General features: G+C 46.3%; 1 protein-coding gene across 1 annotated transcript in view; it reads right to left on the bottom strand.

The window, feature by feature from the left end:
* The window catches only part of LOC138510294 (annexin A1-like), a 211170-nt gene extending 188635 nt beyond the window's left edge, over positions 1-22535 (bottom strand). Inside the window, exon 1 of the mRNA XM_069625825.1 lies at positions 22393-22535. Within this exon, the coding sequence (XP_069481926.1) occupies positions 22393-22519 (127 nt within the window). The 5' untranslated portion in view covers positions 22520-22535. The remainder of the gene's footprint in view (positions 1-22392) is intronic.
* Between the last annotated feature and the right edge of the window lie 3459 nt (positions 22536-25994).

Here is a 25994-nt window from a genome sequence, read left to right as displayed (position 1 = left end):
AAAGTGCATCCTTTCCAGGCCACCGTTCATTTACAACCAACCATTGCCAATGTTTCCACCTCCAAACTATTTGGAGATATTCCTAGGAAGGGTAGGCATTTACTACCTGATCTCAAAGAGAATGATGGAACTCTTGGTGTACAGTAAATGGCCATTGAATGCATGTTTGATTTACTGCCATTGGTCACTTTAGAGTACATGAAAATCCTGCAATTAGGTTTAGGGATTTACCCTTTAATTGCAAAGCTGTTTCCACTCATTATTAATATTGTTATTAGGGTATTTATTGAGCATGGACCTAGCTTTGGGAAGCCACAGAGTGCTGTACAATCATAGGGGGAAGAACATGGAGAGGATATGTTAGAGAAGTGGGACGCTAACAACAGGAGCGAGGGAAGGTGGGCAGTTTGCCAGTAATGGATCTACAAGCAACAAGGGAGAAAACAGTGTGGATCAGATCACCCAGTCTCAGCTAGGGTGGAGACGGAGGGTGTGTGAACCTAGGAGTTGGGGAGGAGTCACTTGAAATCATGTTGACACCTGAGTGCCTGCGAGCACTAAGCATGTTCAAAGTCCTGCTAAGAAGAATTCAGAACAGGTTGGTCCTAGCTCCAGACTTAGCAGGTCTAAATATTTCCCTATCAAAGGGCTACCAGTTCTTGGATGCTATCTGCTACGTGACATGGATTAGTTCTCTTACAAAGTATGCAACAAACATGTGGATGTTTGTTGGCCAAAAACAGAAAGACGCACCAGCCCGTATTGTGGATCTTTCCACTTGTGGCCTTGAGAAAGTCCATGGGGACTGTCCGTGGTACTTTCCCAGGATACATTTTGGGGAGTGGTATATAGTCTGGGGTTTCAGCTCAGAAAATGAGGCTGGGAGTATTCTACAGCATATCCTAGCTAAGCTATGCAAGAAGCCTGCAATCAGAAAGAGGTGCTGCAATACCTGCCTAGTTGTGTCATGCCCGCGCCGCTGGCACACGCATTGGCAACCATCATGGACTACTTGGTACTCATTTATCCTCCTAATACTCCTTGAACAACTCCTTTTCACGCCTTGGTCTTTTATTTCCATTTGCTCAACTTTGGTTCTTTCTTATTTTATTCAATTAACTACATTTACCATAACGCACCTTGCTACAATCCTCAATTCCTGGCTATTCTCATTCATCATTATTGGGACCACAATCCCCAGAAGCCCTAGCGGCCAGTGCTGCTTCCACCTGCTCAGGACCAGAGAGGGAGAAGGCAGATTGTCATCAGGTGTGCTGCCCCAGGTGCTGTCAATTAGCCTGCCTCAGAACAGGGCAGGGCTGTATATAAGCAGCTGCCTGCAGGAGCATAGTGTCTTGCATCTTGAGATCTCCCCGCTCCTGTTTGCCTTGACCCGCTACTTTGTATGCTGTTCCTGTTGCTGCATTATCCTGTTTTGATCCAGTGCCCTTTCCGGGCTCCCTGCCTTGTAGCCGATCTCTCTCCGCTGCCTTCTACCTACAGCCCTTGTCCTCTGGGCTTCCTGCCTCGCAGCCTACTACAGTCCTCTGCAGCCCTCTACAGCCAGCGGCCCTGCTCCTCTGGGCTCACTCCTTGCTGCCCTGCTCTTCTGGGCTCCTTGCCTTGCAGCCTGCCTCACTCCGGCTGCCTACAGTCCTTGTCCTCTGGGCTCCCTGCCTTACAGCCTGCAACCCTCTGCTGTCTCCAAGCCCTTGTCCTCTGGGCTTCCTGCCCTGCAGCCTGCCTCACTCCGGCTGCCTACAGTCCTTGTCCTCTGGGCTCCCTGCCCTACAGCCTGCAACCCTCTGCTGTCTCCAAGCCCTTGTCCTCTGGGCTCCCTTCCTTGCAGCCTGCACCTCTTCGCTGCCTACAGCCCTTGTCCTCTGGGCTCCTTCCTTGCAGCCTGCTCCCTCCGCTGCCTACAGCCCGTGTCCTCTGGACTCCCTGCCTTGCAGCTTGCTACACTCCTCTGCATTACAGCCTGTTTACTCTTAGCTGCCTACAGCCCTGCTCCTCTGGGCTCCCTACCTCGCGGCCCTATTCTTTTGGGCTCCCTGTCTGTCGCCTCCTACTAATCTCTCTCTGTCCTGTTTCTTCTGGACTCCCTGCCTTGCAGCCTACTACAGTCCTCCGCAGTCCACTACAGTTTGCCTGCACCTAGTCCCACTCTTGACTGCAGACCTGCTTCCTACTTTGCAGCCCTTCTGTTTTCCTGACTGCTGCTCCCTTGTTCTCTTCCTTGAGTCCTCTGTACTCCACCTTTGGTTATCTACTTCAGTCTAACTGCCTTTCCTTCATTTCCTTCTGCTAGATTGCTAATTGACTTCCTTTTCGCTGGATATATCTCTTCTTGTCTTCTCATGTGTCTTATGTAATCCCTTTGTACAGAGCTTGCCTGTTGGTTTCCGGCAGGTAACCTCTGCCCCTTCCCTTGTCGCGTTTTCAGTGTTACAGACACCCACTGCTGTTGTTCCCAGCCATGAGCATACAGCGTGGGCCTCTGTTATAGCAATCTGTGCAGAAGGCTGGAGTTTCCTAAGGTTCGTGGAACACTCTTTCCCATTTCAGCATACACCCCAAGAGGGAATCCAGTTTGTTTGTACCTTTGTATCTTTTGCCCCTTTTGGCTCACAGCTACAGTTTCCTACTCTTCTTTCTTGTTTAGCTCCCTGCTGTGTGTGCTTATTTGCTACCTTACTTCGGCACAGCCACCCAAAATCTACCTGGGTAACCTGTGCCACTCTTGACAGAGTGCCATTCCTGACAGAATGCAAGACCAAAAAGATTCTTGTTCCATAGGCAGGAAAGGCACACACAGACCAAAGATGCCTTCTTTTCGGTTCAAGAAACCTCTACAAAAATCTAAAGTTTTCCCAAGGACAGCAAACAAAAACCCTAGTTTAAAGGACAGACTCGCCCTAGTAAACAAAGGTTTACAAGCACAGTACTACACTCACTGGCTCTCTGACCCTTCTATGTATAACTACTATGACATTTGCAACTATGATCCACAGTCTCTATCTGTAGAAGAACTACAACAAGATAACGAATTCTTGCAGATTTTGTAAGCCCAGCCAGTGGATAACACTCATGCGCTTTCTGGCATTACTTTTGACACTGCTTCAACCAATGATGTTGCACTCATTGTGGCAAACTCTCAACCAGAGTACGTTATTGCCAAAGTGACATCCTCAAGATCAGCTTAGCAAGCTACACAACCTCCCCAGACTACCAATACCACTCATTTAATAGGACAAGAAATTCAGTATCCTGAAGTTAGAGCAGCTGGTCCTGGGTACAAAGGACCAATACTGACCCTTGGTTGTCTTAATGCTTCCCCAGTTACTACTAACCATGATAACTCTAAGGTCAGTCTGCCTATTGCAACACCCGAATTTTCTGCTATTCCAGATTCTGAAGCTGTAGAACAGGCTAATGGTACATACCTGTTACAAGAACAACTCTTAAGCCTTAAAAGACAAACCGAAGACCTCTATGATGAATTTGTCTATCTGTATTATAAGAATCTAGCTAAGGGACACAATCTACCAGACCATCTGACACTATGTCCAACACCCGACATCCTGTCTTTAGAGTTTAACAGATTAAGGCCTGTAGTGGTAACACAGAAGAGGATACAGACTTATACAGAGCAGTTGGAAGACCTGAACCTGGCATATACATATCAGTTAAAGCTTGACACCGCTCATTCACTTACTAGCCACAGTAACACAGGCTGTTGTTCAGATAGTGAAGAAAGGACTCCTCCAGTGGGCCAGATCGCTCACACGGCCATTACACCAAAGATCAAGTGTAATCATCTGACTGGACATTCCACTGAGTCAAAGGATTGTTCCATTCTTGCCCTTGAGGTCAGTCCTTTACTCCCACTTACAGCCTCTACTAAAGTGACCAGATCTGAGATGTACTCTGCTTCTATGAACATTGGCACTCCTGACCATGAGTCAGATCCTGAAACATACCCAGTACCTGTCTGGAATCCAACTTTGCCTACTGTCAATACCCCAGATCCATGTATCAACTTGGGCACACAAGACTTTGCAGGTCAGCCTTCGGAAGGCTTACCCTTTCCTGGTCCTACATCCACCATGCTAATTGTTACAAGATCTGCTAGCCCAATCTCTGCTGCTCCCCCTGCTAGTACTCCTGAATCTGCTGCTGATGCCTCATCTCAGATCACTCCCACTGCAGTCGAAGCACCCCCTTCCTCTCTGCCTGCAAGGACAGTACCTGTTGCAAAGCCAGTTAAAAGTTAAACTATTAAGGCAACAGCTCGGGTAGATCCTGTTGGTGCCTCTGCAGCACCTAAACTACCAGTCACGACGCCATCAGTCTCAGTTGCGTCCCTGTCGGCTGGTGCTCCTGTGACACCTATACTTCCAGCTGTTACAGCATCTGAACTTCCTACTGCCATTCCTGATCTTCCTGCAACTCATGGTGTTCCTGCAACTTTTGTTACTCCTGAAGTCTCTGTCGCAAATCTTCATGTTGCCATTGCTGCTTCTGACAGTTTGGACGACCATCCTAGAGCAACCAATTCAGCTGAATCTCTGGTTCCAACTTTCAGCACTGTACCATTGTCAGTCTTAAGGAAGGCCACTTCTTTCAAAGCAATATATGCCATGGAGCCTGCAGCACATCTCCACAGTTCCTCAGTTCATGAACGCACTGTTGGATTTTGGGTCCCTAAGAAGTTGTCTTTTCTGAATTCCACCTCAAAGGTTCAAAACATTGGTAATGTCTCCTCCCTTCAAGACTCTCACCTTGCAGCATTAAACAGTTTTTGGTGCTTCGTGATGTGCCTTTTCGGTATAAGACTCTCTCGCGGTATGACAGGCCTTGGACGTGCTCTTCTTGTTGGTCAGTCTTCAGGGGGGCTGGAGAGGGGCATGGAGAGGGGCATACTGTCATGCCCGCGCCGCTGGCACACGCATTGGCAACCATCATGGACTACTTGGTACTCATTTATCCTCCTAATACTCCTTGAACAACTCCTTTTCACGCCTTGGTCTTTTATTTCCATTTGCTCAACTTTGGTTCTTTCTTATTTTATTCAATTAACTACATTTACCATAACGCACCTGGCTACAATCCTCAATTCCTGGCTATTCTCATTCATCATTATTGGGAACACAATCCCCAGAAGCCCTAGCGGCCAGTGCTGCTTCCACCTGCTCAGGACCAGAGAGGGAGGAGGCAGATTGTCATCAGGTGTGCTGCCCCAGGTGCTGTCAATTAGCCTGCCTCAGAACAGGGCAGGGCTGTATATAAGCAGCTGCCTGCAGGAGCACAGTGTCTTGCATCTTGAGATCTCCCCGCTCCTGTTTGCCTTGACCCGCTACTTTGTATGCTGTTCCTGTTGCTGCATTATCCTGTTTTGATCCAGTGCCCTTTCCGGGCTCCCTGCCTTGCAGCCGATCTCTCTCCGCTGCCTTCTACCTACAGCCCTTGTCCTCTGGGCTTCCTGCCTCGCAGCCTACTACAGTACTCTGCAGCCCTCTACAGCCAGCGGCCCTGCTCCTCTGGGCTCACTCCTTGCTGCCCTGCTCTTCTGGGCTCCTTGCCTTGCAGCCTGCCTCACTCCGGCTGCCTACAGTCCTTGTCCTCTGGGCTCCCTGCCCTACAGCCTGCAACCCTCTGCTGTCTCCAAGCCCTTGTCCTCTGGGCTTCCTGCCCTGCATCCTGCCTCACTCCGGCTGCCTACAGTCCTTGTCCTCTGGGCTCCCTGCCCTACAGCCTGCAACCCTCTGCTGTCTCCAAGCCCTTGTCCTCTGGGCTCCCTACCTTGCAGCCTGCACCTCTTCGCTGCCTACAGCCCTTGTCCTCTGGGCTCCTTCCTTGCAGCCTGCTCCCTCCGCTGCCTACAGCCCGTGTCCTCTGGACTCCCTGCCTTGCGGCTTGCTACACTCCTCTGCAGTACAGCCTGTTTACTCTTAGCTGCCTACAGCCCTGCTCCTCTGGGCTCCCTACCTCGTGGCCCTATTCTTTTGGGCTCCCTGTCTGTCGCCTCCTACTAATCTCTCTCTGTCCTGTTTCTTCTGGACTCCCTGCCTTGCAGCCTACTACAGTCCTCCGCAGTCCACTACAGTTTGCCTGCACCTAGACCCACTCTTGACTGCAGACCTGCTTCCTACTTTGCAGCCCTTCTGTTTTCCTGACTGCTGCTCCCTTGTTCTCTTCCTTGAGTCCTCTGTACTCCACCTTTGGTTATCTACTTCAGTCTAACTGCATTTCATTCATTTCCTTCTGCTAGATTGCTCATTGACTTCCTTTTCGCTGGATATATCTGTTCTTGTCTTCTCATGTGTCTTATGTAATCCCTTTGTACAGAGCTTGCCTGTTGGTTTCCGGCAGGTAACCTCTGCCCCTTCCCTTGTCGCGTTTTCAGTGTTACAGACACCCACTGCTGTTGTTCCCAGCCATGAGCATACAGCGTGGGCCTCTGTTATAGCAATCTGTGCAGAAGGCTGGAGTTTCCTAAGGTTCGTGGAACACTCTTTCCCATTTCAGCATACACCCCAAGAGGGAATCCAGTTTGTTTGTACCTTTGTATCTTTTGCCCCTTTTGGCTCACAGCTACAGTTTCCTACTCTTCTTTCTTGTTTAGCTCCCTGCTGTGTGTGCTTATTTGCTACCTTACTTCGGCACAGCCACCCAAAATCTACCTGGGTAACCTGTGCCACTCTTGACAGAGTGCCATTCCTGACAAGTTGATGCATAACTGAGCCCAATCTCAGAGTCCTAACACTACCATCCCAAGCTGCCAACAGGGGACCACATTGCTTATAGAAAGCTTGAAGTGCAATAATATTTCATGACAGCAAAACATGAGGTGTGTTTATCTTTTTCACCGAAATTGTCCTAAAGGAGAGACAGAGCTTCGTCACACACATACCTCAGTGCAACATAGAAAGTAACTTGCTCTTGCTCTTTTAGCCTACATTCGGTTGACTTCTCTGCAGCCCTTAACGCCTGCATCCAGAGATTGCCCCGCTGAGGCCCTGTTCTGATGTCTGCTGGAGATTTCTTGCAGACTATATTTCAGAGGAGTCCTGCCATTATTGTTGGACATTATAGGAAAGCATAAAGGGATACATTAGAGATATGTACATAGTATATTTCTCTAGGTATATTGCCCAGTTGGAAAGCATGTGATGCCCTATCCCTTCTCTTCCACTAACCTAACCATCCCCCTCTATTTCAGACCCGCAAGAGTGCCTGGAGAGCAGGCAAACTCAAAGGTGCTGAGTTTCAATCGCAGAAACATTGATTGCTTACAAAGCAGCAAGCGTTTTTGATTTCATATTCCTTCTCTTTAGCCCTGGGCCCAGTGGCTGAAGTGTACGAAAAGAAGTAGTGGAACTATGTTGCCTGCTGACCTGCCCCCTACCCCCACAAACCCCATTGCCAAGCCCCCTCCCATGCACAACATAAACTGCCAAACACACCTGCTGTTTAAGGGAATGATCATTACAGAGCACTGAAGTGTAAGTTTCAACTTCTTCCTACACTTACATTTTAAAACTAAACCATTCCAGAATGGTTTCTTTTTCAAATAAAACGTTATGAACAGTAAAACATTTTAAAGAAAATGGAGGAGCACTTATTCATGGTACTTTTTAAATACATGGTGTCTAGCCTATTTAGTTAAAACGCTCTGGAATGCATAGTCTACCATTCTGAGGCCAAAAAGCATACTGAGCAGCGTTGTGAACGCTCGAATGTCTCTGCCTCAGGCAAAAGGGCAAGTCTTGCAGAGAGCTTACAGTACCCCTGCCCTGGATGTCATGTGCCTTGGCTTGCCTTCCCAGACATGTTGGCACTGACAGTCTGGTCTTTCTGCAAACAAGCAGCTTTTCTTTCTTGTGACTCAGACAGGGCTGGGCGCATATCTTCCCCTAAGATCACAGTTAGTTAGAGCTATTGTACGCCAAGGAACACATGTCTGATCAGGCAGAGCGCCCGACGGTCGGTGGGGGTGAATCATTGAGGGTTCATTCTAACCACACCTCTGCTGCTTCGCTGTTTTATTCCTAATATCTAGTCAAACAGAGTTTATTGGGTTTACAGCATTAAAACCACAACATAAAATCACAATACCCTAGATAAATACAATAAATAGAGTAAAGCATTGGCATAACTGCACTAAAAACACCAGGCATTACATTCAACATGCAGAGTAAAATATCGACGCCTCACTGCATGGTAGGTCTTGAACTTATTCGAGGGTCTCACATACGCCCAGGGGCGTTGCTAGGGGGGGGCTGGGGGACTATAGCCCCTGATCTTTTGGTTGTAGCCCCGGATAGAATCTCAGGAGCTGCAGCCAAAAGACTAGCTAGCCCCCAGTCCCAACAGTTCCGACATCAGCGTAGCCCCGGGTCTTTTCCAGACCTAGCAACTCCCCTGCATACGCCCAAGCAAAGATTTGTTTTAACAAATGATAAAACATGAAACATAAAATCCTCATCTGTCGAATGCATCATTAACTTCATGGTGCCCGAGGAGCTGCTTATGTTATTTTTTAAAAAGTGCGCCCTTGGCCATCTTCTTCATACAACCTTGTTTAAAAAGTAGAAGATGTCCACCTAGTCTCAACCTACATGGGCATTTCCTATCTAATCCCAGCTATGGGCTCTAGTATGTACAGGCAACACATGTAACCTCATCTTTGGCGTGATTCTCTTGCATTCGTGAGATTTTACCTTTGTAATGACATTTTGAGGGTTCATTTCGGAACATAACTCCTTATATATTTCCAGGGACTGTAGCTTTTCCCAATCGTCTTTTTCGGTGCACTTTATTATCAAACGTTTCTGTTGTCCCCTCGACAATGTTCTTAACGACTCTGTCTCCCTCATCCCCCATTTTTCCATTAGAGCAATCCTCTTTGCTAACCATTGGTATTTGCCTTCTGAAGTACCGAGGGTGGGTTTCTTCTCTCAAATATGATTATGCAGGACACCAGGTAAATTATCTGTAATCATTATTGTGCCAATATGTGGATTTCAGTCCTTAAGTGCACAGAGGAGAAACACTGGCCCGTCTACTCTAGCTCAGCGCACTCTAACCGCCACCCGCAGAACACCTGCACACAGACAGACTAAAGATTCCACCCGAATATTCCACAGCCCAGGGATTCCACGAGCACAAGAACATTGCTACACTTCGGCTTCCGTTAATCACACAACAAATGCCAACAGAGGAAAATTAGCATGTGACATGAGATGCTAAAACTAGCTCACACACGCTGCAGCCAATAACATTATAAGATTATCTGGGCAACAGCATAGAGAAATGGACGCTATGGGATGTACCACAAACTATCCTTAAGAAATGTGCACACACCAGTACCACAGGTGACCAGAAGGTTGCACAGTAAGTAAGACACATGCAGAATCGAAACAATAACCGTCCGGAACAGAACACCAGAATGTACTCCGGCACTAGACGGATGATGTACTCCAACACCCACCATAACCCACCTACAAGGATGGATAAAAGACGCAGATCACAAAATACAAATGCAAAAATGCAATGCACCATCATCAGCACACGCGACTTTTGCATACCGCTGTACATGGCCTACCCAACCGTGGACGGGAAATGGGTATAACACATGCCAACAGTGGACGCGCCAACAAACATGCTGCCTAAATCCCAAGGACAATTTTGACCTCCCCCAAACGTTATAACAAGAGATTCCGACTGTAAGAAAAGGTCACAACTTCTGACCGTAAACAATGTTTTATACTCACTGCACCACATGGCTGTAACCAACAGCTTAACACCAACATTATCTCCATGACTGTAACCATCAGTCCAAACCATAATCACACCACACAAGTGTGCCCAACACTCTGAACCCTAAACACACCAAATGACTGCAACCACAGTCTAAATTCTCCACTGTCCACCAAGACCATATTCAAGACTCTAAACTCAACACATGACTGAAACCAACAGTCTTTATTCACCACACAAAATGGCGACTGTAACCCACACGCTAGACCTTTACTCACCACCATGACTGTGACCAACAGTCTCAACTAGGTTTATCCAATAGTTTAACATCAACACAACCTCCTCGACTGTAACCATCAGTCAAACCCTGGCTGTAACCAACAGCTGAAAATCAACACACAATGCCTCCCCGACTGTAACCCACAGTCAAACCCTGGCTGTAACTGACAGCCAAAAATCACCATACACAACCTCCATGACCCTGGCTGTAACCAACAGCAGAAAATCACCACACACAACCTCCCCGACTATAACCAACTATCAAAGCTCCACACACAGAACCTCCCCAACTGTGACCAACAGTCAGAACTCCAACACCACCCTGCACAACACTGACAACATGAACAAATGGGGACCACAAAAACACAACCCACATAATGAGCAATAAACAGCATACATGCAAAGAACATTTTGAATGCAATTTAGAAGATCTCCTTACAATCGCGTGTATCAAGGAAAGGGTACAATGCCAGAATGAGAACACCCTGCACCCACATGTCTGAAGTTTGCCCAACCTTAAGGGAAAACAAAGATTCCAGGCCCACATAGGCCGGTACATTCCCACACCTAAAAGTCCCAAGTTCCCACTAGAAAGGAATAAATATAAGTTAAAAACTAGGCAACACTGTAAAAACAGAGATAAGGGCCCCCAGGGTCCACAACACAAACACTGCCATAACACAATCACTCACCGACCACTCACAGGCCCCATACTACAGCAACCCATGTCCAACCCCACTGACAAGGCTAACCCTGAGGCCACAACACCAACGAAAATAATCATAGGCCTCCCCCAGACACTTAAGCACTCCCAAGAGAGCCTATTCTACCACAGTCCAGAAACCACGCCCATAACTCTTGGTCCATAACCCTCGGGTCTCATGCGCAGACACCTTGCACATATGTAGAGATTATACCAGTTCCCCTTGGTACATACCCCACAACACAGATGGTCGGCAGATTCAGAAGAAATGGCCCGACCATTGTTGGATCCCACTGGAGTGTGCCAAGTTCTTCCCAGGCATACCCTGCAACCAGAGTCACAAAACAGCATCTCACCAGCTCCTTCGTGACCACTGTGTTTGCTCTGCAGTTGCTTTGGAGCCATACCCTGATGTACATGTTGCTGGTAACACGCAGCCTCAGGAACCACACATAACATAGTGGGAAACCCCTGCCGGAATTACAGTCCTGGCAACGCAGCAGCTGATCGTGGCATGGGAACTCTTACTTCTACCCATGACGGAACAGTCTGTGAAGATGAAACCCCACTGCAACTTGGGTCACAGGCTGCCACAACTGCCGTCTGCCAGTCCCCCTATGCTGCTCACACACCTGCATCAATGAAAGATTCGTACCAACATGATCAGCTGTACCTTCCATGCCAAGACAGCAGTTGCCGCAATCTCTGCCTCCTCTTTGTCCCTTGAGCCGATCGTCTAGTTAGCTTTATTTTACTAACTTTTTCTTGTCTTTCAGTCTCTTCTGCTTGCACCCTTCCTCTTGTGCCCCTAGTGTCTCCCCCTCCTTTTACCTTGTCATCTCCCCCTCCGCCTCTTTCCTCTTTTCCCCAACTCTGCATCCTCAATGGTGCTCTCTGTTTCTCCAATCTTTTTATCTGCTTCTATATTTACTGTCCTTCTCACTAAGTATGGTATGAAGAAGTTCAAAAAGGATATGCTGGTCTACAACCCAGGCCTCCTGATCGCTGATACCTCTATCAGTGCTTCCTCCAGGCAGACCCTCACTGACATTCTCTTTGTCGTTCCTTCGTCAGACCTATGGACTCCCTCCTTTTTCCTCCCGGCCCCCTTCCATTCCTCTAAGATCATCATTACTTACCTAAATGACACAATCTTGGTCCAAGGCCCTCAGGCCAACCTCATACTCTTTGATAGATGCTTTCTGTGCCTTATCAGCTTCCTTCCCTCTCCTGCTGTTCTTTCCCTCCCCTCTCCAGCTCCCGTGCCTCCTTCCTCTGTCACCTCTATGTCACCCTCTTCCTCCTCCTTGGTTACCTTGTCCTCTCCTCCTTCCTCTTCTGCCTTCCCTCAGGCTCCTTCTAAACTTCTGCTGGGAGTACCTCTGACGTGTACCCCTCCCTGGAAGTCTTTCAAGGGTGGCAAACTTCTCCACATTGACACTCTCAAATCTTATGCAGCTGTCAAGCACTCCTCTGACATCTGCCGCCTCCTGGAAGAACTTGAACTTGATGTTCTCAGTCTCACCGAGACATTGTTCACGGCCAGCTCTGTCACAAGTTTTGACACTCTCCTCCCTGATGGCTACAGCATCATCTCTGCGCCCAGATCAAACCATTCTAGTGGGGGTGTAGCCTTGATCTTCCCAGAGTGGATTCCTGCCTCTATCATTCCTATGCAGGCCTACTCCTCCTTTGAATGCCTGGTCTGCATGCTCTCTCTCTCTCTCCTGGCTGATCTCTCACTTTGTCAACTATGTACCGCCCACCTGGTCAGGTTACCTCCTTCCTCTCTGAGTGGGTGGATCTCTCCTCCTCCCTCCTGGCTTCAACCACTCAATTCCTCCTCTCTGGTGGCCTCGACATTCACCTGGATGCTTCCTGTCCCTCCTCTGGACTCTTTTGTGACCCCTGCAACTCTCTTTCTCTCTATATTCTTTCCACAGGCTGACTCACTCTGCAGGACATACTCTGGATGTTCTGATCTCCTCAGACTTCCCCCCTCTCTAACCCTCATCCCACACCTCTCTCCTGGAGTGACCACTTTCTCCTCTCTTCTCATCTCTCTCTCTACACCCTTCACGCAGAGCCTACCCCCACACTGCCACCCACCTTCTCGTTCATCCGACCCATGAAGCTTTTGTCAGTTGAGGCTTTAACTGCCACTTTCTCTCCCGCTCCTGCACCTCTGGCTGACTCACATCCTGACACATCCTGACACAGCGCTTTCCAACCTTCACTCTTCCATCTCTGACACTCTTGATGTACTTGCCCCTGTAATGAGGATCCGCTTCAAGCCCAAAGCCAAGTGAAATTCTTGGTATGACTCAAACCTTGTCACCCTTAAACGCAAGTGTACGGTGGCTGAGAGGATATGGCTGGCATCTTGTGCATCCTCCGACAAACTGGCCTGCTACCTGCTCCAAATGCAATACTGACTTTCTGAACTCACTAAGAAGAGAGCTCACATCCAGGCCCACATCTCTGCAGCATCTAACAACTCGGCTGAACTCTTTAATCTGCAAGGCGCTGGCCAATCCTGCTGCAGCCTCTGCCTCTCCTGTTCCCTCCCAGGCCATCTGCATGGCCTTGGCTTCACATTTCATCTCTGCAACCCTGGACATCCTGTCCACCCTCTCGTCTTTTCCTCCTTCTCCCACTACTTTCTCCTCTATCTCTGGCCTCCCTGCTCCTTTCTTCTCTGCCTTTCCTCTGTCCACCACTGACCAAGTTTCTAGACAAGTCTGATCTATGAAAGTCTCGTCAAAACAGGTTCTTCCCTGTTCATCCAAAACCATCAAGGACCACATTGACAAGCCTCGGCCGACTTCTGCAATCACTCTTTTGCCACTGGAACCTTCCCTTCCCTCTGAAGCACTCTCTTCTTAAGAAACCCTCAGCCGACCCGTCTTGTCCAACTAACTATCCCCCGAACTTCATTACTCCTTTCCTGGGCAAACTATTGGAAAAGCTGGCCATCTCCCAGCTTAATCTTCACACTGACTCTGTTGGTTGTCTACACAAACATCAATCTGGCTACAGAGCAGACAGAAGCACAGAAACTGCTCTCCTGAACATCCGTGAAGACCTGCTCTCTAACCTCGATGCCAATCACCCTTCTGTCCTCATCTTACTCGATCTCTCTTCTGCTTTTGACAGGGTCAACCATGCCATCCTGCTCAAGCGGCTCCATGATAACCTGGGTATCACTGATCAGGCCCTGGCCTGGCTGACCTCTTCCCTCTCTGACCGACCCTCCCAGGTTCAATTTGGGTCCTTCATCTCCTCCTTCATCTCCTCTATCTTTGTCTCTACCTGTGGTGTTCCCTAGGGGTCTAGCCTCTCTCCCTGGCTGTTCAATCAATACCTTGCACCTCTCGCCCACTGCATTGATGCTCTCTGTTCCAACTTTCGGTGCCACGCAGATGACACCCAGCTTTCATGCTCCCCTCAGCCGCCTCCTAACCCTCTCTCATTCCGGATTGTCTGTCTGCAATCCTGGAGTGGTGTACCGCTAATGATCTCTGCCTTAATGCCAGTAAGATGGAGATCCTCCTCATCAGCACACCTGCACCTTCCTTTCCTGTCACTCTCTGGCCGTCCACCCTGGGCCCTCTCCCTGCTTCCACCTGTGAGGCTAAGAACCTCAGGGTCATCTTCGACTCCACACTCTCCTTCTCTCCTCACATCTCTGACGTCTCTAAGAAGTCAAACTACCAGCTTCACCTCCTCAGAGGTATTCTTCCTTTCCTCGCCTTCTGCCAGAAGCTCACTGTCTCCAGAGCACTGGTTTTCTCTAGACTGGACTACTGCAACAGCCTCTTTCTAAATCTGCCTGCCTCTAGTCTCTGTCCTCTACAACTCATCCAGAAAAGGACTACAAGATTTGTCCTTGGATTCATGCCCAGGGATCGTATCTCTCCAGCCCTGAAATCTCTCCAATGCCTCCCTGTGGCAGTAAGGATCAAGTTCAAGACCCTCTGCATTGTCCACAAGGCATTCTGGGGCCTGGGACTGCAAAACCTCCAACTCTCTTTCTTTTCCAAAATATATTCCAACTCGAGCTCTTCACTCTTCCACCTCCAACTCCTTGAGGGTCAGTCGCTTCTCCAAGCAACGAGTTGGGGGCAGATCTCTTTCTTCGGCTGGCGCCTCCCTCTAGAACAGCCTCCCTGCCTCTCTGAAACTTGAGCAGAACCATCTCCAGTTCCGGAAGCACCCCAAGACCTTCCTCTTCGCTTCTGCCTTCTCTCTTCCTCTCCCCTGCTGATCTCTTGTCTGATACTGCACTAATCTCCTGGTTACCCTCTGAACTAGGGCCCAGGTCCCTGCCCACCAAGTTGCCCTCCCGCACTGCCTCCTGGCATCCCCTGCACTTGTGGTCTGTATCTGCTACCCTACAGTCCCCTCATCTGCACTTATTAACACCTGTTTTCTGCACGTTTAACATTCGCCATTGCCACCTGTTGGCGGCACTACTTGTTTTCTGATCCTGTGTCCGGCACTTGCCCATCCCCCCTCCCCTGCACTTCGCAATCTCAAAGTCACCACGCCTAGTAAGATTGTTGTTTTCGTCCTCCCTCTGTTTCCCCTCCCTTGCCTCGTCGCGCCTTGAAACACTTGTCTATAGGTGCGTTATAAATGCTATAACATGTCATATCATAATGTGGCCATGATGATGACGTGCCTCTATACACTTGTCCAGCCTTTTCTCCCTTTATAAATAATAAAACCGGTGAATTCCTTTAAGACTCGTTTCCATCTGCTTGCTCAATATTTTTACATGGGCATTCCAACTCGAGAATACTAGACCCACAAATCTATATGTTGCGACAACCTCTGTTTCTTCTCCGATTAATACACCATATGCTCCTCACACTGCATTTCTCAAAGACCACAATCTTTGGATAGATTTAATGATAAATTGTGGTCCCTGAGAAAGCCGTCTGTGTATAGGCTTTGCTGGCATCCACTTGCGGTAAGATCTATCAGAGCTGTTTCATCGGCGTATAACAGGGCGCTGTACTGCACCCCATTGAACTTTGCTGGGATGACTTCATAAGGAGCGTCATGTGGGTTAAAGTCAGACAGAAGTATAGAGAATAAAAGTGGCACTGCTGTCAAACTTCTCTATTTGTACTGATATCTTCCGAGCATTTGGCATGGGAGGATCGCTCGGGTGTAAAGTGCTCACTTTGGAAGCAAGACGACTCAGAGCAACACAGGTTCAATCCCCGGGTCCACGCTTGGAAACCTCTAGGTATTATGCGTGTTACAAATAACCAATTACAATTTTTTCGCCCCTGCCCATCGATTTTTCTCTATTGAGGTGTCGTCATAGACCAATTGGCCCATCTGTAGCAATCCTAAAATTGATTAATTGTACTTGAAGGTTATGATGTTCACAGCACTTTGACAGTAAACATTTTGCCTAGAACCAATTGATTGTTTGATTGGAAACGTGTATACAAACTCTGCATTGCAAATTAAAATAACATGCATCACCGAAGTAAGGTGATTTCACGATTGTGGTGTGAATTCATAATTTCCACTGTAAACAATTAGCATAATCCCCCCATTTTGAAAATCCTGAAATCTCAGAACTTGATTCATTGGCCTCTAATTTCATAAAGTGTCTGTGATATAAGACACATTGGCCCTCATTACGACCCTGGCGGAGATCCATGGTGCTATTTGCACCATGGTCCATGGCGCTAAGCTGCCAACTCCGCCATGGTGGTTGGCGGACTTACCGCCCCATTCCGACCTTGGCGGGGCGGTAAGTCCCCAATCCCCATTTAACCTTCCCCATTCCCATTTTTGCCCCATAGGGCATAATGGGAGTGGGGAAGGCGTTAATTATGCCACCGTAAATTACGGTGGCGTAATTAACAACAAGGTCCCTTAGCGCCATGGATTTTACCGCCTGCAAAAAGCAGGCGTAAAAATCACCATGGCGCTACGGGAACTCGTACTCAGGCGGAAAGGGGCGCCATGGTTTACGCCGGCGTAAACCCCTTTCCGCCAGGGTCGTAATGAGGGCCATTGTAACCACGCATTCGGCACCCCACTACTAAGTCTGTTTATGTGTTTCATATTAGTACGATAACAAAAAGACATATTTCTATATTTGCACTACACGGTGGGGCTGTACTTCAAACCATGTTTATTGTTTGGATGCAATTTTGTGATAAAAGAAATTCAACACAATAGAAAAAGGTTCTGTTCTATCAAAAGCAGTAATGCGTTGACTTAGAAATATTAACAAAGCACCGTTCGTAGTTGCTGGCCATGGATGAATATTGTAAAGCTGGGGTATATTGATCAGGCCCATGTTATCACAGCACAAAGTGAAATCTCTTCTCTCATTGATGTATGTTCAGATACAGTGAATGGATATTTTAGAAAATCCCAAACTATTCACAGGTAAACATAGGAAAACTTGTCCTAAACGGAAACCAGCATGAAATGTCAAGTATGGCACTTAAATTAAGAAATTATATTACATCAGTGGTTACGATTTAATAAACAAACCCGAGATGTCAATGATAGGTTGGGCACAGGGCCAGTGCTACAAAAAAAAACCCCAACAATTTGAAGCAGCTGCCCAGGGCACCATCAGAACTGTGGCAACAGAGGGCACAGGTTTTGCCCAATAAATGTCAAATAAGACCTCACTGTAAGAGATGGGGGTGGCAGAAGGGTGTGAATGCGGTCCTTAGGTTGGTGCTGTGAAAATCCTGCGGAAACCCTGACAGGCCTCCAAGTGCTTACTGCCATTACTTTTTATTCATCATGCATGTGCCCTTGCATGTGACATATTACAGTCTGACTATGCATATTTATTATGAGGTGACCAACTAAAATATTACCGTATGCTATAAACAGCACCCGTTTTCAGTCATTCATTCATTGCTCACTTGTGTATATCATTTAAACTGATCAACAACATACTGCTAACCTTAAATAGCAGTATTCCCACTGTACGGTTTTCCAACATGCCTTTAGGAAGTGCATATGCATAGAAATGCAGTTGTCGTTTAAATTAAGGTAATCAGTATGAGTACGTATCAGAGGGAAAAACATGACATATTGCGTTTTAAAGTAGCTACAATGGGAAAGTTAGTTGTACTGGTTTCCAGCCCATATAAAAAAGCCATATTGCGATTCGCCTTTGCTAGGCAACTACTGCTTCAAGGCCATTCGCCTTTGGCTGTCAACTTATTGGAGAGAATTAATCTAGTACAATTTCTGCAGCAGATCCATTACAGCCAAATTGTAGACAAATGCCAAAATGTGTTGATTGTACCAAACATGCTACGCCATGATATCCGACAGAATCATTGATGATTGCCTTTCATACGATGGAAAATCGATTGCTGAACAACTTGAACGTTGGTTAGCACTCAAAGGAAAGGCCACAACTCGATTGAATCCTGTTTGACGCAGAAGATACAGTACACCAGGAGGATCTTACAAATGGGATCAGCTTCTTCTGCTCTTTTGTTTAATGATTTATGGACCTCCAATTTGGAATCATCCACCTGTACTACCTGTTTTTCCACCCCCATATTTTCATTGAGTAATCCATGCGGAAATGGAGAGGTACACCAGGTGTATGACTTCTTGAGTGTCTCCAGAATGCAGAAGATGGGGGGAGGCAGAATGTTGAATCCCCTGCCCTACCCTTCAGATGGCCTGATCTACTGGAGTCAACAAAAACTATGCCCAGAGCTATTCAAAATCAAGGAGGTCTAGCTTGACCAGTACCACATTTTGACTGGACATGTGTCTGAAGTGGTGAAAGCTTGCAATTTGAAACTCTCTCAGAACCTCTCCTTGCATCACTGTGCAGGATAGCACTCATAATTGGAACATTCCTTCTCCAAAAGTGTGGCTTTGCTAGTGGACTGTGTGTTGGCTCTGAGCCACTGTTAGCAGGAGCCTTCAATGCCGGCCATGGGTGGAGGCTGGAGTAATTACTGAATTTGTTAAATTGAGGAAAGGGCAAAGGACAAAGCAGCACGCAATCTTTGGGCATCGCGGCCAACACTGCTTATTGTTCATACGGCAAAACTCTAACCCAGGAGAGTGATTGTTGGGTCTCTAGGGTTATCTTAGATGAAATGTTCCCCTCAAGGGTGTCCAGGTTTCCCACCTCTTTTATGAAATGTTCCCATTTAGAGAAAAATGGCATCCGAAATGCAGGGAAACTGGACAGTCAACAATCATGCCCCTGACGTAGAATGTTTGCGGCAATGAAGACTAAGCAAAGTTACATAGGATGAGGGCTATTGCTATATCAGAAAATGGATTGAAACATAGCACTTTAGGAAACGGTGCAATTTAATGAACTGCTCTTAGTCCTCGCCTCGCATATTATATTCCCTGTTTTTCATTCACTCGTAAGCACTGCACCAGCGCTCAGGTGTGATCTGAAAACATTATTGATATAAGTAACCCAGGGAGAGCCCCTTCACAAAGGTAATAACCCCACGCCTGCCAACACCATTTATTTGTTAACCCCGATAATCATTGGCCGAATACAGAACAACACATGTAAATGAGCAAAGGCCTTCCACACAGATAGAGCTCAGTAAGGCAACTTAACAGAAGAAGTACCAACAATCAACTTCATTGCCTCTTTGTATGCAACTCACTACCGCTCCAACAGACACCCTGATACTACATCTCAGTGGCCACAAGCTCTGTATTCACTCATAGGCGGGTGATACCTAACACTACCTCCAGGTGGCGGACTGCTAGGACATATCACACTGCATGCCTATTGGCTTAAACTAGGAGCTGAAGTGGTGGGTGGCATAAAGCAAACTCCTATATTAAAGATTGATAAACCGAACTCATCATCCAAAGATTTAAATGCGTTCTTTACTGCCGCTTAGAATATTCCTCACCCACCATTTGCATAGGTTCTACTGAGGACAGACATGGGCCTCATTATAAGTATGGCGGTACAGTAACAACGGTGCCGGCAGTGCTATTGGCGCTGTTGCTACCGTACCGCCATACTACGAGTTGTGCTCGCAGGTCTCGCTCTACCAGCCAAGTGGCACCTGGCGGGCAGTGCAGCACCCGCGAGCACAACTCGTGGATGCACTGGCACCATTATGAACGGTGGCGGTGCATCCAAGCTCCCCATTCCCATTCGGCCCTATCGGGCCGAATGGGGATGGGGAGTCCCTTATTGCTGGTACCTGGGAATGGGCAATTACTGTGTCCACCGACCTCGGCATGACCCGGTAATTGCCCATTCGCGGGTGCCGGTAAAATCACGGGTCCGGCGGCAGCCATGCCTTTGGTACAGGCATGGCTACCGCCAAACGCGTAATGAGGCCCAATGAATCTGCCCCAACATTCCGCAAGCAGTGAAGGGGTGCGGCCAGAGCTGTTTCTTAGACCTCAGAATGGACATCCAATAAATCTCCTTTGACATTCACATGAAGGTGGATTCAATCCAGGCAACAGAAGCTCATGTGTGCCAAAGTTGCTGCTGATCTGCGAAGTTTGACCGATCTCCATGAACACGCATGTGCTGCTATTCCGAGCACATTGTTTCTGGATATGCATAACCTGAGCGATGATCTTTGTTCATTGTACATTTTCTAAACATATTTTATATGCATACTCCATTGTTCGAAGTGACTGGTCCGGAGCGGTCGGGAGCAGTGCTCCTCTGATATTTTTTAATTAAGTTTTACTGTTACTGTACTTTTATTTGAAAAAGAAACTGTTCTGGAACGGTTGGATTTTAAAATAAAGATTAGGAAGCAGTTGAATCGTGCACTTCTTAACGTTCCCTTAAACAGCAGACACATTTGTTTGAGGGTTTGTATAGGGCGTGGGAAAGGGTGTGGTGGCAGGGGGTGTGGGGTGTAGCACAGGCCAGCAGGGAACATACATCCCCTACTTCTTTTTATACACTTTGTCCGCTGGAATACAGATTTTTTGAAGAGATTGTTGGTAGCTGTGTGATATTGGGTTGTTGTGTGTGCGTTTGTGAATCTGCATGTACAAACTGAAGACACTCATATTTGTTTGGGATTGTGACCTATAACTCAATTCCGAATTATTCATACATGTTTGGAATTTTAAAAAAGTTAATATCTTAAATTTGACTAATCTAATTTGTGTGTGTTTTTTTAAAGTTTTTTTTACGGCATGCACCAGTTTCCTGCGTGCATCGGAGCATGACAAAATCTTAAACCTAAGTGGTCTATTTCGAGATATTCATCGTTAAATCACAGTATGTTTGTGCCTGTATGAAACACAATGCAAACAGGAGATTTTCTTGTATGTATTCTCTTTCGACTCTGACCTTGTTTGGTTGTAGATACCCGACCTTTTGTGAAATTTGGTGAGCTTTCTCATCCTTGGGGGAAAAAAAGAAACGGGGAATATGTTTCGTTTTCTCTCATAAATCGATATGTAACTTTAAGATAGTGTCACTACCACTGCACTGTTATATATGAAAATGGATGCCTCTACATCTGTTAATGGTGATAAAAAGAAGTCAAAGCTCCAGTGCTGGATTATCCATTAAGCCAAGTAGGCTCCGCCCTATGGGCCCCACTCCTTTTAGGGCCCCCGCAACAACAGATCAAAATAAAGCGGCACAGACAATTAAAAACGTATTAAGAGACAATTTGCGAGGGGGAGCCCCGACATTTCGACTGCCTAGGGGTCTCCACAGGGTTTAATCCGGCACTGAAATCCCACTTCCCTGGTTTCATGGAGTGTGGAATGTGCTGTTCTACAGAATGCAAAAAATGTCCGACTTTCATTGTAGAAGTTTGTACTTACAGGGATTTCCATATGGTGTCAATTCTTGAGCTAGTGCTGCGGAAAATCGACTGTATCAAGGCATAACATTAATATTAATTCACTCGATTTGTTTTTTTTTGCTTTGAAGCTGCTTAAAAAATATCAACCACTCTCTCCTCTCCAGAGGTATATCTATATTCGGAGAAAACAAAGACGGTGCTCAAGACTGAGTAGAGTCCATGGTGTTGAAGGAGGCAGGGGCATGGGGGCGGGGGGCGAATGAACTTGCCAGTTCATCGTTGCATATGATGTCTTTTCATGGCCTTTCTGTATTGCTGAACGCAACAGACCCATAATATCACCCAGAGCATACACTGGCTTATTATCACGCCCAGCCCAGATTCCTCTTTGGCAGGAATGTTCTACTGTGCGCGCCTGAGGGGACACATGTTGCTATTAGGGACTCTGTTAAGAACACTAGTGCTTAAAAAATATTTAGGCAGTTCCAGGTTCCAACAATGTTATACTGTTTTATATTTTCAATTCAAACCTCTTATTGATCTGGTAAAATGTATGAAATTATAAGAAGACACTTGAAGCATATATATTTTTTAACAATAATCAATGATACAAGAAAAAAGGGCAGCTGTTTTAGTAAATCGTTCAAAATGTGTTTTAGCCACATGACAGTGACAGGACATCCCTCCTCATTCCCAGCTGCATAGAGTAGACCTGCAAACCTAAGAGGAATGCCAACAATTGCTAAACCTATTCTGAATCCTTATGATCCATCATGCACTGTACTCTTTGCTGAGCATATTCACGTTCTTCTAGTCTGAATACGACCGGAGAGAGAGAAAACTCACCGCAATTCGGTGGATGTTGAGCGTCGCAGACCGCCAGGCTGGAAGCTACCAAACGGGAGCGGGTGCTTTGGGCTTGCAGCTTTATACGGGGCTCTGGTGCCACACCTACGCTCGCATCAGAAAACATTCTGTTACACACGGTCCAAAGCAATTAAGAACCACTCCTTAAAGCTGTGCTAAAAAAAAAAAATATAACTTCCATTGTTTGTAAAAGTGCACCCCTTTTATTTGCAGTATCAACGTGCAATGTCACTTGTGTCCTATATTTATTAATCTTCTGGAAACTTCTCAGCCGGCATAGAAGGCCATTGCTGGTGTAGAGTCCTTCTCAGGAGGTCCCAAATGAACATGTGAATTAGGGTACTGAAAAGGCCTCGGATATGGACATGTGCCTATGCTTTCGTGCGTGCGTGGCGTTGGCTTTCCAGCAGGTGCACAACGCAACTGAGCAGCCAGGCCTTCAAACCAGCTCCGCCGCCCCCAAATTTGAGCTGAGGGGCGGTGCTTCCGGTCATAGCTTTGTCTTTGTGAGGAGAAATAAGCTTTTCCTGAAACCAGCACCTTTGAAGTGTCATGTGTTCTGGCAGAAACGTTTCTTTGCACAAACGCAGCAAAACTTTAAAGCTGCTAGTTTCAGGAAAGGCTTCCATCGATGCACTGCCTTACAAAAAGCAAACGCACACACCAGCACCCTCCCGGGGATGCAAGCGAACTTATAACAACGTTATGTGTTCTTTAACATCCGGAGGGAGGGGGCTCATGTGTGCAGCTGCTTTTTGTTAGGCAGCAAAGCAAGGGAAAACTTTTCTGAAAGTGGCAGCGTTAAAGTTTTAGTGTGCTTGTGCCGAAAAATGTACATGCACAAACACAGAAAAACTTTAAAGCTGCTAGATTCAAGAAAAGCTTCCATCCTCTCTCTGCCTCAGAAAAATGTAATGTGCACATCAGCGCCACGGATATGCACCAACATAAAACAATGTTAAGTGTCCTTCAACATCCGAGGGGAGGGGGCCGATGTCAAGGGGAGAGGGTTGATATGCACACTTGCTTTGGGAAACCTTTTCTGAAACTAGCAGTATTAAAGGATGTTAGCTTATTATGCATGTATGCAGGTGTGTATGGAGTGTGTATGGAATGTATGCATGAATAAGTGTATGATGTAAGGGGGCTGGGTGCTGTGAGTGATTTCAATCCGGCACACACCCAAGTCACGCCCAGCATGTAGTGCGCAAGTTAAACCCTTATTTATTTTTATCTCTAAGTTCAATATTCTGAACGATATACCACTCATATCACACCCTTCTCCTGAGACCCCCCCCCCCTCACACTGAACCAGGAATCAGGCTAGTTTGCAAAGGTAGATATTTATTTATGTATTTAGAATTTAAATCACAATATATTTTAATAGGTAAACAACAATCACCAATGGGGTGACAGAACACTGAATAATATCTTTAATACATTAGGAATCAAGTAATGAGCACAAAAACAAATGCAGCACAGAAAATAATACTTTTGAGTTGGTTTGGTATAGATGGCCCTATGGTTAGAGGTTCCCTCTGCAACACCCCTCAACCCCCCCCCCCCAATAGGCAATTAAATAGATGTGAGGAGAGAACAGGTATTCAGGAATAGCACAAATCAAACAAAATGTCACTCCCACTTTCCCCCTTCAAACACAAGATAAAAACGGAATTGACTTTTCAGCTGTCAGATGGCTTTGAAATTGTCTTTGGAATTGGCTAAGCATAAATACCAAATGAGGTCAAAAATACTTAAATTATTATAAATTCCTATGGGAGCCGCTTTGAACAGATGCAAACAATCACAAGCAATGATTTAGTCTCAGGAAAACATTTGAAAGCTCAAAGTTCAAATAGGAAATAATTTAAAGCTAATTCACACGTGTAAAACCTTTCAGATTTTCAATTCGAGGCAAACTTTTCCTTCTGCGATATTCGCTATAATAGGTGAATCAAACTGTTTTGAGGGAGTTATAGAGGTTTTAATAAGTGGCGTTTTTGCAAAATAGGCGCGAGAATGGAAAACAGAAATGCACTTTTGAAAATGACAGATGGTTTGAATACACGATGTTATGACTATGAAAAAGCAAATGCCACAGATGGATCTTACAGTCACGTGATCAGCGTAACCTGCCTGTTGTGGATACTCTACTTCTTCCTGGGATTTACCTTTCTTAATCAAATCAATAAGAAGTTAGGGTTTAATAACACAGAGGAGAAAAGAGTCAGCGCAAAGATAGTTATAGCAATACTATGGTTCTGAATTAAAGATGGAATGGGTTTGAGATTGGCATCATACAATGCAGATATGTTATGGGTCACTGTTCTTCCTATCCATACTCACAGAATAAGTTATTAAATTGGACCGTCAGTTCTGGTCATGGATTGGAACTGTCAGGAAGGATAGCCCATCAGGTGCAGGACTGCATCAGCTAGGCCAGTCACCGGATTTGCACAGGATCTGCCCTTCTTGTTTGTGGGTGTTTCAATCAGCTGGATAGCGAGTTCTACATGCACGCCTAGTGGTATCAAGCCAGAGAGTTTCAGGATACTAGTTCACAAGGCCTTCTCACACCACAGCGCTTCACTGTGATGCAAGAATACGTTTGAGGATTTAGGCCTTGCTGAAATCAATAGTTCTCTACTGCTGGCAAGAGCCTTGGCATCTGAATCTGGAAGTATGTTAAAGCTGGATTTAGAATGCTGGATCAGAGTGCTTCGCCGGAATCAGGAAAGTGAGTGAATCAGTGAGTCTCTAGGTGTTATCAGCTGTCTCTATTTATCCTTTCAAATTACATCACAAAATGGGTGTATGGGCCGGCTTAACTAAATTGTCCCTGTGAGCTGGGATTGGATCAAAACCTCATCTCCGCCTTGCGGCTGAGTGATTGGCTCAAGGCCGGATGATGTCACAGTTTATGGTTTGCTTTACAGTCCTTAGAAACGTCCCTTTAGACACTGGTCTCAAAATCAGATTGTATCCTAAATACATATTTCTACATTGGTCACCTTTACACAAATCACACACAAAGATTCCATATTGTATGTAGTAGCTGTTCCTCAAAATCCCGCAGCTGTGGGTTCTTGTTTCAACTTTCTACAGAATTTTGTCCTTTTCGCCATGAACACAATTTCCTAACTTTCTGCAACTTTCACAAATGTGTGTGTTTCCCATAGGGATTTGTGTTTAAAGTTTCACAATTTTAGCATTAACACAGTTTACATAAAACCACATATATTACCATTCCTTTCCAGAATATGTTACACAGTTCTACCGCCTCTAGAAACGTGCAGCCAAAAATTAGACTAACAGATATGTCCTTGGTATATTTTTCACCACTTTGAATCACAAGTTATGAGTCTTTAAAAATTGTTCATTGTTCATGCTTAACAGCAAATGATCCTCCCATTTATCTATCCCTCCAGTCCAGGAGCAGCCCCCTCCCTTGGGGAGTTCCTTGCAGGAGCAGTTTACGACATCTTTCACACCTCCGTTTCGTAGGCTGAAGCTCTGCCATTGTTCATTCTCTGAACAGTGCACCTTAGTCAACGATTCTCCTGCGATTGGTAATTGGAAGT

The sequence above is a fragment of the Ambystoma mexicanum genome, chromosome 6p (genome assembly GCF_040938575.1).
Source record: "Ambystoma mexicanum isolate Mex_15411 chromosome 6p, UKY_AmexF1_1, whole genome shotgun sequence".
Lineage (NCBI taxonomy): Eukaryota > Metazoa > Chordata > Amphibia > Caudata > Ambystomatidae > Ambystoma > Ambystoma mexicanum.
This window is presented reverse-complemented; position numbering and strand designations above follow the sequence as displayed.